Genomic DNA, 15,590 nt, shown 5'->3' with positions numbered 1-15,590 from the left:
AAATTGCAGCAGTACTGAATTGGCATTGAACGAAAGGGTATTCACAATCGCATTCCTGAGTCATATCAGAATCGCATCTGAATTGCACTTGAACCGCTGAACAACTACCTTTGACAATCGCACTGAAAACTGACATGAAAATCACACCACATATATGTAAACCTAGGCTTATAAACCGAACGTTCAGTTGGACTTTATTACTTTTTGCCATGAAAGGTGACACACTATGTAGATATTTCAACGTAAGGCATGCACAGGTGAGCTGTGGTGTTGATAATGAGAAGGTCTGATAAGTTAAAGACAATCACCATCCTGCCTGCTAGGGTCACACTCACAGGAGATAATGTTCCCATATCTGTTCTTGTTGCGGTTCTCGTCCTCCTTTGCTGTATCCCAGGATGCGGTCTGGCCTTCAGGCAGCGCCTGCAAAAAAAAAAAGAAAAAAAAGTTTTATTTTGTTTATTGTACCAAACCAAAAACTTTTTTAGTTTTGATAGAGTAGAAAAGAGTTAGAACCCCTGTGAAGTTTTTATTGCTGTCTGTGTTCCCACTTGGGAGATCCATCCTCTCTCTTTGTCCTGGTGACCATTGTTACTAAGATAGAATGGGGAAGTCCATCATTTTAGAGTTATCTCAAGAACAAGAGGGAAGGGGAAATCTTCCGTTGAGGACTGTTCCTGAAGGAGGAGAAGTGAGCTCACAATTTCCTCTCACTTCCTGTTGTGTCGCTGAGACAGGAAGTGAGGGAAATCGCATCAACAGGACACAGCAAGAAATAAACTGACAAGGGGTCCTAATATCATCCCCTACTCTATCCATATTTATTACAAAAAAATGGTTTTGGTTAGACATACACTTTGATGTTGCTCCATTCCTATACATGTCATTTTTTTGGTTCTTATGCCGCGTACACACGATAAAAAATTTCGGCTGGCAAAAGACCAATGAGAGTTTTCAGTCGGAAAATGCGACCGTGTGTATGCTCCATCGGACTTTTGCTGGCTGAATTCCAGCCAGCAAAAGACTGAGAGCATGTTCTTAATTTTTCAGTCGGGAAAAGTTCCTCTCCGAAAATGCGATCGACTATGGCAATTCCGAAGCGCAAAATTCCTACGCATGCTGGGAAACAATTCGACGCATGCTCGGAAGCATTGAACTTCATTTTCTCGGCTTGTCGTAGTGTTGCACGTCACCGCATTCTTGACGGTCGTAAGTTCAGCGAACTTTTGCGTGACCGTGTGTAAGGCAAACTTGAGCAGAATCCCGTCAGAAAAGCCGAGATATCTTCTTCCGACGAGAAGTCCGACCGTGGGTACGCAGTATTAGAAGATAAAATCCCTGGATCTGTCTCGGATCCTCGTCAACACTGCCAATTATGCTTGATGCTTCTGCCCACCTCCTCTATTCATAGGAGGCTCCACTAAAACTTGCATGAATAAAAAACGCTCTAAATGGAAGAGGTGGACCTTTCATTCCTCCACCTATGCTCTACTCAAAGTGCATGTTTCATTGGGGGAAAATTATAGTATAGATCAGTGGTCTCCAAACTGCGGCCCATTTGCTTGCCTTTATCTGGCCCCTAAGGCATAATTCCTGCCACTTACACCAACAAATGGGGCATAATTCCTGCCACTGACACCAATGATGGAGCATTATTCCTTCCACTGACACCAACTATTTCTCCCTGTAATACCAAAGATCTGACATTGTTTACTTTCAGTGGGCACAGTCTGGCCCACCTAAAGTCCGATGGACAGTAAACTGGCCCTTTGTTTAGAATGTTTGGAGACCCCTGGTATAGATTCTGTGAATGGAGGAGGGGGGGTGGAAAGGGTGAACATAGTCGGCACTCTTGATGATTGCCTGAGACAGGTCCAATGCTTGTATTAACCCCTGAAGTACCAGAAGATGAGGGTATGCAGGGGTATGGGAGGAAAGGGGGCAGAGGACTTCGGATTTCACCTAGGACGGCAGACACCAGCACAAGGGACACATCACATTAAATGTAAGTACTGTCCCTTGTACTAACTTAAAAAGCTTTATGGACATAGGGCATTGAATAGTCATCTCCAGACAAGTATAATATAACACAAAATTGATAAATATATAATTTATTATTGAAAAAAAAAAAGGTTTACAAAAACATACACATATAAACAAGGGACCAAATGTCACCCCTATAAAAACAGTAAAGTATGTACAGTAGGTAGACTATATACACTATACTTTGTATATAATGTACCTACTGTACATACTTTACTGTTTTTATAGGGACAACATTTGGTCCCTTGTTTATATATGTGTATGTCTTTGTAAACCCTTTTTTTTTTCAATAATAAATTATATATTTATATATTTTTAAATTTTTAGGTTCTATTATACTTGTCTGGAGATGACCGTTCAACACCCTATATCCATTACCTACTTTTCTTATACTTCAATACCAGGGTTGGCACTCCATGACAATCACTATTCCAAATGATTGGTGGGTCTTTACTATATATTTATATACATATATGACTCCATTCTATTTTAATTTAAAAACCATACCTAAATTTGGTTATGAAGGGGCTGCCAATGTACCACAACAGATAAAAAAAAAAATGTGCATGACCCTTTTTTAAAAATGCAGCGCACCACAACGTGTGGTGCATTGTGCTCTGCTGGATGGCACTGAAAAACATTGCATATAGGGCAGGTACATTGCCACACACTGTGGTAATGTGCCACAAAGCAAAATGTACACGGGCCAAATTCATCTTGGTTGGTGGTTATTATGAAGCTATGTGATTTTATTCTGTAGGAATCATTGCAAAGTGTATTCTCCTCCTTCCTCTTCTGGTCTGCTGGAGGATGCAGTTGAGTTGATGCATGGAATATAATGGGCAATCATGGCTTATGACATCCCCTGCCACCGTCCTTCTTGGCAGTCTTCGCTGGACAGCACCTGCAGTACTTAGCCTCGAAGTGGCACTGCCTACCCATGTCTTATTCTATATCTGAAGTATAAAGTGGTATGGGCCTTTCGTCTTACCATGAAGCCTCTTGTGTATGCTATCTGTAGTGGGTCCAGGGTCACCGCATGCTTCAGGCACTTTTCTTCTTTGCACTTCTAAAACACATTCCTGAAGAGCCGATCCGTGCTCTGTTAGCAGATGTAGACAGCAGATGCACTGCCTACTAAAGGAAACCTACACTGACCAGTATACAGGCTGCCATTGCAAACTTCCTCTTCTGAAAATACATGTTCCCTGGCTGACACGCTGATCCACAGCCTTCAGTATTTTAAAAGCCTAAAGCCGGGTTCACATATGTGTGTCTGCGGTTTCCAGCCAGGGACCCGGTGCGTCCCTGTTCACCGGTTCAGGTGCAATTCAGGTCCAAATTTTTGCCTGAATTTGCACCTAAACTGGACCCAAAAAAGAACAGGACCCTTTTGTACTTGGAGGAGGAATCTTGGGGGGTGGCAGTGGTGCAATATTTATTTTAGCAGGTAAAATTTGGTGGGTGGGAGGGTTGATTGGGGGGGGGGGGGTGCTAGGAGGGGGTATTTTGGAGGGGAGGATTTCTACTAGGAGGGGGGATTTGTGTTCGGAATGGGGATTTGGGGGGGAGGATTTGTGATAGTAGGGATGACTGGGTGGAGATTTGTGCTATGCGAGAAAATCGGGGGGGGGGGGATTGTGCTATGAGGGGGGATTTGGAGGGGGGGAGGATTTATGCTCAGAGGGGAAATTTGAGGGGTAGACGATTTGTGCTAGGAGAGGCATTTGGGGAGAGAGAGGATTTGAGCTGGGAGTAGGGATGGTGGGGGCAAAGATTTGTGCTGGGTTGGGGATTTTAGTGTAGGGGGGATTGATACCGGAAGAGGGTGATTTTTTTTGTTTGGGGAGAATTTTGGCTTGCAAAGGGAATTTATGCTTAGGGGGTAAGCGTGCGAATTAGTGCCCAAATATTTTTTTTGGGGGGAGGAGATTTTGCTGACACATGATGCTCATACATCTTGGGGTGAGGGCGTCATTTGGCATCTTTGCCATGGGCACTAGATGACTTTGTCCTGGCACTGCTGGCAGGGGACAGGCTTTTCTACTCTGTAGCTAATTTCTGTAAAGGTCCTTTTACACGGGCTGTCCAATCAGATCCACCTGTCAGTTTTCCAGCCAGATCTGAAAGAACGCTCAAAGTTATTGTATAGGCAAGTGGATGTAAAAGACCTGCATCTAGGTCCAAAAAAAATAATTAACAGAAAATGTTTGTGTCTATTTCTGCTTTTCTGGACACAAATGTGAGGTAAATGTTTAAGTCCACCTGCCCATAAACCTAACATGGGTCTGGTTTCAGGCTGTAGGAAAAACCTTAATAGACAAAAAAATGTCATCCATTCCGTTCTGCTCTGATTAAGCAGGGGATCTATTCAAGGCCCTAAGACTTTGCATATCTTTTATTTCGCTGCAACAGGAATATAATTAGATGATAAAAATTGAAAGCCTAGATGGGCTTTATGCCTCGTACACATGTTCCGAATATCGTACAACCGATCGTATGGCCATTCTTGCTTAAATAGTCGCAAGTAGAAATTGAATAGCTAATAAAGTCACGAAAATTGTCGTACGACAGACAAAAAAATCGGAAGTGATGTCATGTGTTGTAATGTATTTGTATTGTATTTTCGGACGACAACTATACTGACTAAACGAAAATCGTACGATCTGGAATCGTACCAGGAAAATCTTCGTGTATAACCAATCGAATAATATCGGATGAACGGTCATGATCGGCTGTCGAAAGTAATGTACACACGATCCGAATATCGTACGATCCTTCCTCGGATGACCGTTTTCGTACAATATTCGGATCGTGTGTACGGGCCATTAGAGCGTTTGTTAACTCAAAAAAAAAAAAATGCAGATTCTGGTCCCTTAAAGCAGATTACACAGCACAGGGCTTGTGCTATGTAATCTGCCCCCCCTCTAATCTGTAAAAAAAAAAAAAAAAAAGAATGCTAAACCTACCACTTCCTGTATGCCCCTCTCTAATCAGACCACGATAAACAGGGTAGCTCCGCCCTGATCACTGTGGTCAAAGTGCCTCCCTCTGTGATAGGCCGCCCTGCTCCGCTCTCCTCTCTCCTTCCTGCCTGTCACCCTCCTCTGTGTCTGTCTCCGGCCCAGCCCCGCCCCCCCCGCGCTACTATTCTTGTAAAATAAATTTGCTAAATTTTCACTGCCAGCCTCTATATTAGAGGCTGGCATAGCACACTGTGTCATTTGTTTTAAAAAACGAGCGCTGTAAATACCTAATTCCATGCCGGTCATGTGACTCGCGGCCACTTTACAGCTACGATACACGGCTTCTGTGGAGGAGCAGAGCGGCCACATGATCTCCCCGGCTGACGTCAGAGGGAGATCACAGCCCCTCCCTCCGGAGACATGTATAGTAGCTGGAGTCACATGACCGGCCTGAAGACAGCTGATATTAGGTATTTACAGCGCTTGTTTTTTAAAACGAATGACATAGTGTGTTATGCCAGCCTCTAACCGAGGGGCTGGCATAGACTGGTGTAGATGGGTTAACAAACCCTTTAAGATTTACTGATTCATAACAAATATGCAATGAGTTCTGTCTTCATTGTCACTTTCCTGGTATTGTATGCTTGTTTTGGGTTATTTCCTCAAACCACTGACCCAACAACAGCCAGTGATCTAGCATTTTCAGAATGAGGTCAGCATTGGCAACCTCCAGTTTTTTCCTTAACAGTAAACATGCAGGAGATAAATATGGAGGCTTGGTAAAGTGGTTTTAAACCCTTACATGTACCCAAGTCAAGTGACTGGCCTCAGGTGATAACATATTAAACAAATCCTCCTACATAAGTTGTACCTGTTTATCTGCAGTCTTCTCTTCTCTACATCTGTTAAAAATCCAGCATTTCTAAAGCTCGTCTGAGCTGTCAGAAAATGGGGCAGAGAGTTGAAGTTTCAAACTGCAGAACTTTGTGAGGAGAGCTCTGAGAGCTAATTGGAGGGTAGGGAAGGGACCCCCCCCATCACAGCACATAGGAACAGAGCGGAGGCTGTCAATCACAGGCTGTGTGCTGGAGCTTCCTCCCCTGTCACCTTTTTTCTCTTGGTGTCAGGAAAACTTTTTAGAAGTGATTCAAGCTGATAGCAGAGGAACAACGCAGCAGACAGCTTGCTTGCTTTGTGTGTTGCTTTGTTGCTTTGTGATCTTGAAGCAGAGTTCCAGTTGTTTTGCGTTTATTAAGCATCAGCAGCTACAAAAAGTATTAATAAACACACATTCTCCTGTTCCAGGATCCAGCAATGTGGCCGCTGGAACCCTCGGTTCTCTCCCTCTCCTCTCCCCGGCTGTGACAGCTTGTGGCTTCACAGCTGGGTGCGCACTATGCATGAGCGAGTCGTGCTGCTCCTTCTCGATGGTCGGGCAATCTTCTGGGGGGGACCTGTGACATTTCTCAGAAAATTGCAGGTGGTCCAAGCGGAAGTGGGAGTGGGTACCTGTTAAAACGAGGTACCCGCTCCCCCCCTCCCCCCTCAAAAAAATTACATGCCAAATGTGGCATAGGATGGGGGGGAGGTGCGCTTAACCTCCCTGGCGGTTTTACCGAGTGTGGCTCGGGGTTAAAATTCAGTACCATTAGCGGTAACCCCGAGCCACACTCGGGATCGCATTGCAGGATCCTGGGGCGGCGTTACTTACCTTGTCCCCGGGATCCTGCGATGTCACCCGCTGTGTCTGCGGGCTCCGTCCTCCTCCGAAGCCTCTCCTTGCCAGGCTCCGTTCCCTGCGAGCGGCGCGACGCACGGGGGCGGAGCCTGGCGGCAAATTAAAAAAAAAGTAAAAATCATAACACATACAGTACTGTAATCTTACAGATTACAGTACTGTATGAAATGATTTCACATCCCTTTTGTCCCCAGTGCTTTGTCCTATGCCCTGCATGCAGTTTTATATTATATATACTGTTCTTTCTGCCTGGAAACTGGAGATTGTCCATAGCAACCAAAAAGTGTCCCTTTACGTCAAAAGTGGCTTTAGACCAGCTAGAAAACAGCGATAGTAAATTAGAACACAATTGAGCGATAGTGAATTGTGGGGAAATTTATTTTATTACTATTTTTTTTTATTTTTTTTTATTATTTATTTTTATTTATTATATTATAATTTATGTTTTTGTGTTTCAAACTTTATCATACCCGGGATATCTACTAGACTCTGGTTTGGACAGATTTAAGTGTGTTATTGTTAAGATTTACAGACCTACAATATAAAACGCCAAATTTCCATGCAAAATAATTGTACCGCTTTCAGCACCTAAAATCCAAAATAATCATACCGCCAGGGAGGTTAAAGCGGAACTTCCCCTACTGGGAATTGAGACAAGTAGACACTATAGAACAACCTTTTCAACATAGAGGGACCCTTGAAATAACTTTCCGGTCTCACGGATAGGGTTGCCACCTGTCCAGGATTCACCTGGACAGTCCGGTTTTTGAATCATGTGTCTGGGTTTCAGTCTGCCTTAAACCCGGACACATTATTCAGACAGGGCTGCGGCTCCCCAAGTAACCAAGATAGTCACATAAAAATCTGTTGCCATCCGGGAGCTGTTTGGCATTAATTGGGGGGGGGGGGGGGTGATGTCAGCAAGAGCAATTTGGCCATACACACTGTTCGCCATGGTGCACTACACATGCTGCATTTCCTTGGGCCACCCAAAGGTGTTCCAGGTTTTTTATAATACTATAATGTATACTATGAGAAAAAAAATTGCCCTGCACTGCTAAAGTGGTCGGGTTTGGCTTGGAGAAAAGGTGGCAACCCTACTCATGGAACCCCTGCTAAAAATTACTATAACTACAACTACAAGAGTGCTCCTTACACTGGTGGACATTGGAAATAATTACCCCTTTACAGATAGCGAAAAAGATCAATGGTGTCAGTGGGAACTTATCTGAGAGGCAGAAATTGCTCATTGCTCAAGAAACCCCAAGCAACTTCTGGAGAAACCCCAGGGTTCCATGGAACTCTAGTTAAGAAACCCTACTATAGAAGGATAAGCTTTGTTCATATTTCATGTCTGAGGTTTACAACCAACTTAACCTTAAAAAAGCGACATCCCTGGCTTTACTCCCTCCTGATTCACTGGTTGAGGATCAGCATGAAGATTAGTATTGTCAAAGTAAAGCTGAAAAGCCTGATCTGCAATTTTTTTTCCAGGTTAATGACTTAAAAAGTGCTGAAGCCACTGAATCAGCATGACAGCCAGGGAACCAGCATCTTCAGAAAGAGAGGTCAGCAAGGACATCTGCACTCTTCCTTTTTGCAGATTTTTCTAAATATTCTGTGATCTATCGGTCTGCATTACCGCTAAGTAGTTAACAGGTGCCTATGAATAGCAAAGACGACAAGGCCTTGCTGAGCACGCTTTGTGTTTATTGCGAAGGATCTTTTATATCAGGATAGACAGGTAATGAGCGGTTAATTGGGAACACCGCTTTGATCAGAGGTCTATTTGCCTTTAAAGGATCCAGCATCCTAATAGCAGTTAATCTCCAAGCAGAGGCGCCGTGAGCAGTAACAGCTCATTTCCATCCCACTTCAAAGCAGCCGAGGGGAAAACAGACATTATTATCAAACAGCAGGGTCTTGGAGGGGGGCTTTTGACAGCTCCTACTTTAAAAATATGTCATCAGAATTTTCAAAGCTGAGAATTCTTCCCCTTGTGATCGCTATGTTACCGCTGTATCTGCGCCCATTGTAATTGTTTCCATTAACTCTGGACCCACCTAAAGTCAGAATATAATGTAGTGACAGCCAAAAATGTTATAAATGTAATTTCCAGTCCAGTCCAGTCCGGAGAGGAACAATAGTCCTTTTAATATGTTTTACATATGCCAAAGCAGCTTAAAGCCAAATTTCTGCTATGCCAATAAACAAAAAAGGGACCCCCCAGGAGCCCTTATAAAAATAATTTTAAAAAATGTTTTTATAGGCACCCTACTGCCAACGCTGTCCCTGGCAGACTTACCAGGTCAACGATTCAGTAATGCGGAGCTGCCCCTTTTTTGGATTGCATGATATCCAGCATCATTCCACCCTCTTCCTGTAAGCCCAGAGCATCATGGCTCCACCCTGGATTTCCTGGAGAATGCTATAGAGCAGTGGTCTCTAAACTGTGGCCCATGGGCTGGATGCGGCCCTTTACTATCCTTTATCTGACCCTTGGGGCATTATTCCTCCCAATGAGTGTGGTATAATTCCTGCCAGCGACACCAACGACACCAACAATGGGGCACATTTCATCCCACTGAAACCAATAGCAGAGCACTATTCCTTCTACTGACACCAACAGTGGGGCATAATTCCTGCCACCGACACCAACCATAGTGCACATTTCCTCCCACTGAAACCAATTACAGGGCACTATTCCTCTTGCTACTGACCACAGGCGCTATGTCATTTTTTTTACTCCCACTGACCACCAGGCCTGAGATGTTGTTTTTCAAGACATTTTCTAACCCGACTGGCCATAATCTGGCCCCTCTAAAGTCTGAAGGACAGTAAACTGGTCCATTGTTTAGAAAGTTTGGAAATCTCTGCTATAGAGTGATTCCACACCATTAAGGTGTGCTACTGTCTGAAGCATTTAGAATATAAGGAAGAGGACGAAGATGACCTCTGACATCACTAGTCCAGACAAAAGAGATAAAAGGTACGTGGTTTTTTTGGGTGCAGGGGTGCTACAATGGGTGGGAGGCACAAACAGTAGAGAGGGATACCCAACCCTTAAGCTGGGCTTTAAATAATCATATCAACGTGTAATGCGGCAAAAAATCTCTTTATCTGCAATTAGCTGGAGGATTGAGTTATTTCAAAGACTTTTGGTGATGAGACAGTAAACAACTGAGCTTCCAAAGAAGTCAGCAAAAAAAAAAAAACAGCATCTTAATTTTAGGTAAACCAAAAAAAAATGTGTAAGATGTAAAACACAGGAGACCGAACTTGACCTGATATGATGGCCAACGCTGTAGACTGTTGTTACACTTGTTTCAAAGACTATCTGGATACTCAGTTTTCTTTGATCTCAGAAGAATCTTTTATATCAAAGACTTTAGATTACTAAAGAGAATATAATGTTGGATAATTACATGAATGGAAAAAAAATCCATCCAGCTAAAGCTGTTTTCCTGTCTGTTTAGGGCATCATAGCTTCCTGGATTTACAGGAGAATGACTTCACACCATTGGATGGTGCCATTCTCTGCAGCATTTGGAATGTCAAGAAGATGAGGATGAAGCAGACCTCTGGAGACCATAAAAAATGTGATGGATGTGAAATTCAGGCAACTGAACTTGACCTGGTATGATGGCCAATTCTTTAGACCTTGTCACACTTGTTTCAAAGACTATCTGGATACTCAGTTTTCTTTAATCTCCAAAGTCTTTTATACCGAAGACTTTAGACTACTAAAGAGTATATAATGTTAGATACGTACATGAATGTAAAAACAAATCCATCAAGCTAAAGCTGATTTGAGACTGAAGACTCCAAAAGTCGGGATATTGCTTTTTGTGGGTGTAGGGGGGCTCCAATGGGTGGGATGGGCGAATGGTGGAGGGGATACCAGAGCCTCGAGTTGGGCTTTAAATTATTTTATCAATGTATGTAATGTGTTGATATAAAATCTTGTTTTTACTTATGGTTCGTGATTATGTATTTACATGGGGGTAGATGTTTTTTTTTATCTGGAAACAACATGCTATGTTCAGTTTTTGTGAAACACCCATATTTTTCCAGATAGCCAGAGACCACATGATCTTAGCCTAGTCATTCTTTTTTAATTCATTTTAAGAAAGAAATCTTTTTAAAAACACAGTTTTAATTTGATTTGGTTAGGCTTATGTGTTCTAGTGAATTATGTGAAATGTGAGTGTTTTCGATGGGTCCAATTTAATGAGAACCAGTTACCAATGAGCATCAGTAATAACGTAAATCTCCACTCTTGAATTGTTATAATAGTTAATCCTCGTACACACGATCGGATTGTTGGCCAACAAAACCGTGGAATTTTGTCCGAAGGGCGTTGGTCCAAATTTGTCTTGCATACACAGGGCCACACAATTGTTGGCCAACAATTACGAACGTAGTGACGTACTACGTTGTTTTTCAGCTCTTTGGCGCCACCCTTTGGGCTCCTTCTGCTAATTTCGTGTTAGTAGAAGTTTGGTGAGTGTTGGTTCGCACTTTTCATTTTACATTTTTCATTTCGCACTTTTCATTTTGTGCTTTTCAGTTCTTTTCTGAACAGCCGTTTGTTAACCATCCATGTTGCGGAATCGGAGGAGATAACATGTTATTTATTATTGGCCTTGGAGTTATTGCTTTGACATTATTTTTTTGGTTGAATAATGATTTAATTTGTTATATTTTCTATATTTTTGGATGCATAAAATGCACTTTTTGGTTAAGTTCTATTGGCAGATAGCATGTCTAATTTTATTTGTTTTCTTTTTTTAATGCACAATAAAAAAAATTGTGTAGAATAATACTTGGCTATGTGTTTTACTTCAAATGACAGTTTGGGAGTAGGCAGTTACATTTTAAATAATACAATGTAAAATTAACAAGGGACACCAACATAGTTGTATCTTTGCTCTTAAAAACTACGGGATAATGGTGTTGTGGTAAATAAATAAAAAAACCATAATAATATTATTCTTGATATCACTAGAAAAAAAAAGCCTTTGAAAATCAGTTTGCGAGGGGGGCAGGAGGCGGAGCCTAGCAGAGCAGACATGCATTGTTAGAGCTCCACACCGCTGAGGAGAGAAGAGAAGGACAAAGCGGAGCCTGCAGGCTCAAAAGGTATCCATTTGAACCTTTTTGCCCCAGGGAACAAACTGTGAAAGTTTGGGCAGGAAATATGGTACTGGGAGGAAACCGTGGCAGAAATAAAAATCACCTCACAAAGAGCTCACAGGCACTCACTGCAGCTGAAGCAGCTCCAGTCACCTCACAAGATACAGCATCAGGGCGCTCTCACAGACAGAAAATGTCACAGCAAGACTCTCCATTTGAGTCAGATACAGAACAAATCCTCTCACAAACTTCTCCACAAGCCTCCTCAGTATCCCCAGTAATATTATTACAATTTGAAAAGATGCTTCATAAGGCTTTAAAACAAACCTCAGACCAAATAACAAAAAACCTAACCAAAGAAATAAGAGAGCTGGGAAACCGCACCGCAGCCTTAGAAATAAAAATGGATGAAATTGAAATTACAACCCAAGAAAATATAACAGAATTGGAACAATTAAAAAAAGAGAATTTAATACTTCAAACTAAGCTCGAAGATTACGAAAATAGAGCCAGACGTTCAAACTTGCGCATAAGGGGAATACCTGAAACTGTGACAGACCTGCAATCTACTATTACTGCTCTATTACAAGAACTAAAGCCAGATATCCCTATTGAACGTTTAGAACTGGACAGAGTACACAGAGCCCTCACAGCCAAAAAGAAAGATGGACCCCCACGTGATATAATCACAAAATTTCATTATTACAGAACGAAAGAACAAATACTAATTGCTGCAAGAGAAAAAAAGGAACTTAATTTTCAAGGACACAATTATCAAATTTTTGCTGACCTATCCCAACTTACTATTACTAAAAGACGATCCATGAAACCCCAACTAATGGAACTGCAACGCCACAACATTATGTATCAATGGGGCTTCCCCTTTTCAGTCAGATTTAACTACCAAGGTACAATTTACAGAAGCAGATCAGCAGATGAACTACAACAAACCCTTTTAAAATTAAATCTGACAGAACCCACAAGCAGCAACACTCCCACACGCAGAAGAATGGCATCATCTTCACCTTCAGGCAGCACCCAGAAAATTTCAGAACAAAATGGGAATCATCATTCTCACAAAAGAGGCTGTTATGCCACATCATCCATGGACCAAGAAGATTCAATGGACTGACATCCTAATTCCTGATATCTCTTCATTTATTATACTAAGAGATGGTTCTCTATAAAAAACCTGTATTTATAACTGAATGTAACTGCATTCTGATAGTCACACACTGTGTGGGATCATGTTACATTCCAGTTATATTTCTTATTACTTCTGATTCATATAGCCTTAGAATATATAAGTGAAATAAGGAAATTCTTGTTCAGTTATATATTATCAGGTAATAACAATAGATATATTACTTTTTAGGACAAATATGTTCAATAATCCAGAAGTAATGGAAGCTTTTTCTTTCTTTTCTTAAAACAAATATATTATTACCTAACTAGTTCCTAGAATTATGTTTTTGTTTATTCTAATCTGAAGCAATACAACCTCAATTTTATAAGTTAACATATCTAAACAGTTACATATGAATAAAATATGTAATTGTTTACTCTAAAAGGGTTAAAATCCCAAAATAATTCAAACTATCTTCATCAATACCAAAGTTATTAACAGTACCTTTCTAACTGAATTATTTAGCCTAGGGCAAGACTAACCATATACAACCACCCTGGAATAAATAATTTCAACAAAAACTATATTCTGCACTCCAATTAATGAAACATCATTTTGATGTCTTTTGACATAGCACTTCTCTCCTGTAAGCGGAAGATCCGTGTACCCCCATTAGCCCTCCTCATTCTCCCAACCATATTATGTGGGAGTGTGACGAAGGCACTTATTCCCCTGAGAGAGATATTTATTCTCTTTCACGGGTAAATTGTGATTACTTGCAAAAAATAATTTATACAATGTATCATCTAATCTCATATGTTTTTTGTTTACTCTTTACTCCAGAATTCACTGGTTTCTTTTCTATCTATTCATCTCTTCAGTCCACACAGGTTGATCTGCGCAGCCAGCTCTGCATAACAAAAAGTAAGTCAAAACTATTTGATCTATTGCCATGGCACCACTGAATATACTTTCCCTGAATGTTCAGGGAATAAATGTCCCTCAAAAAAGGACCAAAGCCTTCCGTACTTTCCATAACAAGAAGGCTCACATAGTATGCCTCCAAGAAACACACTTCACCAAAGATTCTACTCCAAAATATATTTCTCCTTTTTATCAACAAATTTACACGGCTTCTGCCTGTACCAAGCAAAGGGGAACTCTAATTGCATTTCACCGATCCACACCATTCACCTTATCATCAGAAATTAAAGACCCAGAAGGTAGATACCTGATACTCATGGGTTATATAATGGATACAGCAATCACGGTGATTTCCTACTACGCTCCTAACAAACAACCTACACCATTCCTCTCACATATATTACAAGTGATTAATACACACAAAATAGGAACAGTGATAATGTGTGGGGATTCAAACCAGGTCCTCCTCCCATTTCTAAATAAATCACCTTTTACACCATCCAAAATAACCTCTAGATTACCTTTTTCTCAACTTCTTTCCAAATACAATCTGGTAGATTCATGGAGAGAAAGTAACCCAATGAAAAAGAAATTCACTTATTTCTCGCACCCTCATCAAACCTTCACCAGAATAGATCATATTTTTCTAACAATAGGAATGATACCAGAAATTATTGCATCAGATATAATTCCGATTCCGTGGTCTGACCATAATGCAGTATACACTACTATAGCCTCAGCCATACCAAAAGCGCATGACCCAACGTGGTACTTACCGGACATAATGCTCAAACACCCACTACATCAGATGGCCATTGAACAAGCTTTAAAGGAATACATATCAATTAATAATACAACAGACATCTCCCCAATAACACTGTGGGAAGCTCATAAGCCTGTCTTGCGTGGTACAATACAAAGACAAATGGCACTATTTAAACGGGAACGCAAAAATCTAGCAAAAAAACTAGAACTCAATTTTAATGCAGCCTACATATCATTTCAAGATAATCCATCTCAGAGTACAAAATCTCATCTGGAAAAATCTAGATTGGAATACGATCTATTTCTCACTGAGTCAGTTGATAAATCCCTCAAACGCTCCAAACACAATTTCTACATGAATACAAACAAACCAGGTACATATTTGGCTCGGGCATTAAATTCAACTAACAAATCTTTCAAACCAATACGTTTGAAATTATCAAAAAATGTTTACACTTGTAATCCAGTTAAAATAGTCCATAAATTTCACTCACATCTCGCAACTTTATACAAGACAAACAATGAATTTAATCCTACAGAAGCTGAATCCTTCTTCTCAAAAATAACCTTACCTGAGTTATCTCAGAATCAAAAAAGCAGTCTGGATGAGCCTATAACTATAGATGAAGTTGCTAATGCCATAAAAGACCTAAAACTTAACAAAAGACCAGGCCCAGACGGCTACTCGGCTTTATACTATAAAACATTCTCAGAAATACTCTCTCCCATTCTCACTGAAACTTTTAACAAACTTCTAGATGGACATTCTTTTCGGCAAGAAACACTAATGGCAATTGTTTGTATGATCCCAAAACCCCTTTCTGATGATACTTCCTGTGTGAATTATCGGCCTATCTCTCTGTTAAACCTCGATATTAAATTATTAGCAAAA

General features: G+C 41.0%; 1 protein-coding gene across 13 annotated transcripts in view; it reads right to left on the bottom strand.

Moving 5' to 3' along the window:
- Window positions 1-15,590, bottom strand: part of PTPRT (protein tyrosine phosphatase receptor type T) — a 645,628-nt gene that overhangs the window by 78,211 nt on the left and 551,827 nt on the right. For 9 of the 13 annotated variants that reach the window (XM_073606476.1, XM_073606478.1, XM_073606484.1 and 6 more), the window contains one exon: window positions 309-423. In XM_073606476.1, the coding sequence (XP_073462577.1) occupies window positions 309-423 (115 nt within the window). The remainder of the gene's footprint in view (window positions 1-308; window positions 424-15,590) is intronic. The other 4 variants (XM_073606480.1, XM_073606489.1, XM_073606488.1 and 1 more) reach the window with 1 other exon arrangement.

This window comes from Aquarana catesbeiana, linkage group LG12 (genome assembly GCF_042186555.1).
Source record: "Aquarana catesbeiana isolate 2022-GZ linkage group LG12, ASM4218655v1, whole genome shotgun sequence".
NCBI classification, from domain to species: Eukaryota; Metazoa; Chordata; class Amphibia; order Anura; family Ranidae; genus Aquarana; species Aquarana catesbeiana.
The sequence above is the reverse complement of the archived record's forward strand: the minus strand, read 5'-3'. Positions and strand labels throughout refer to the sequence as shown.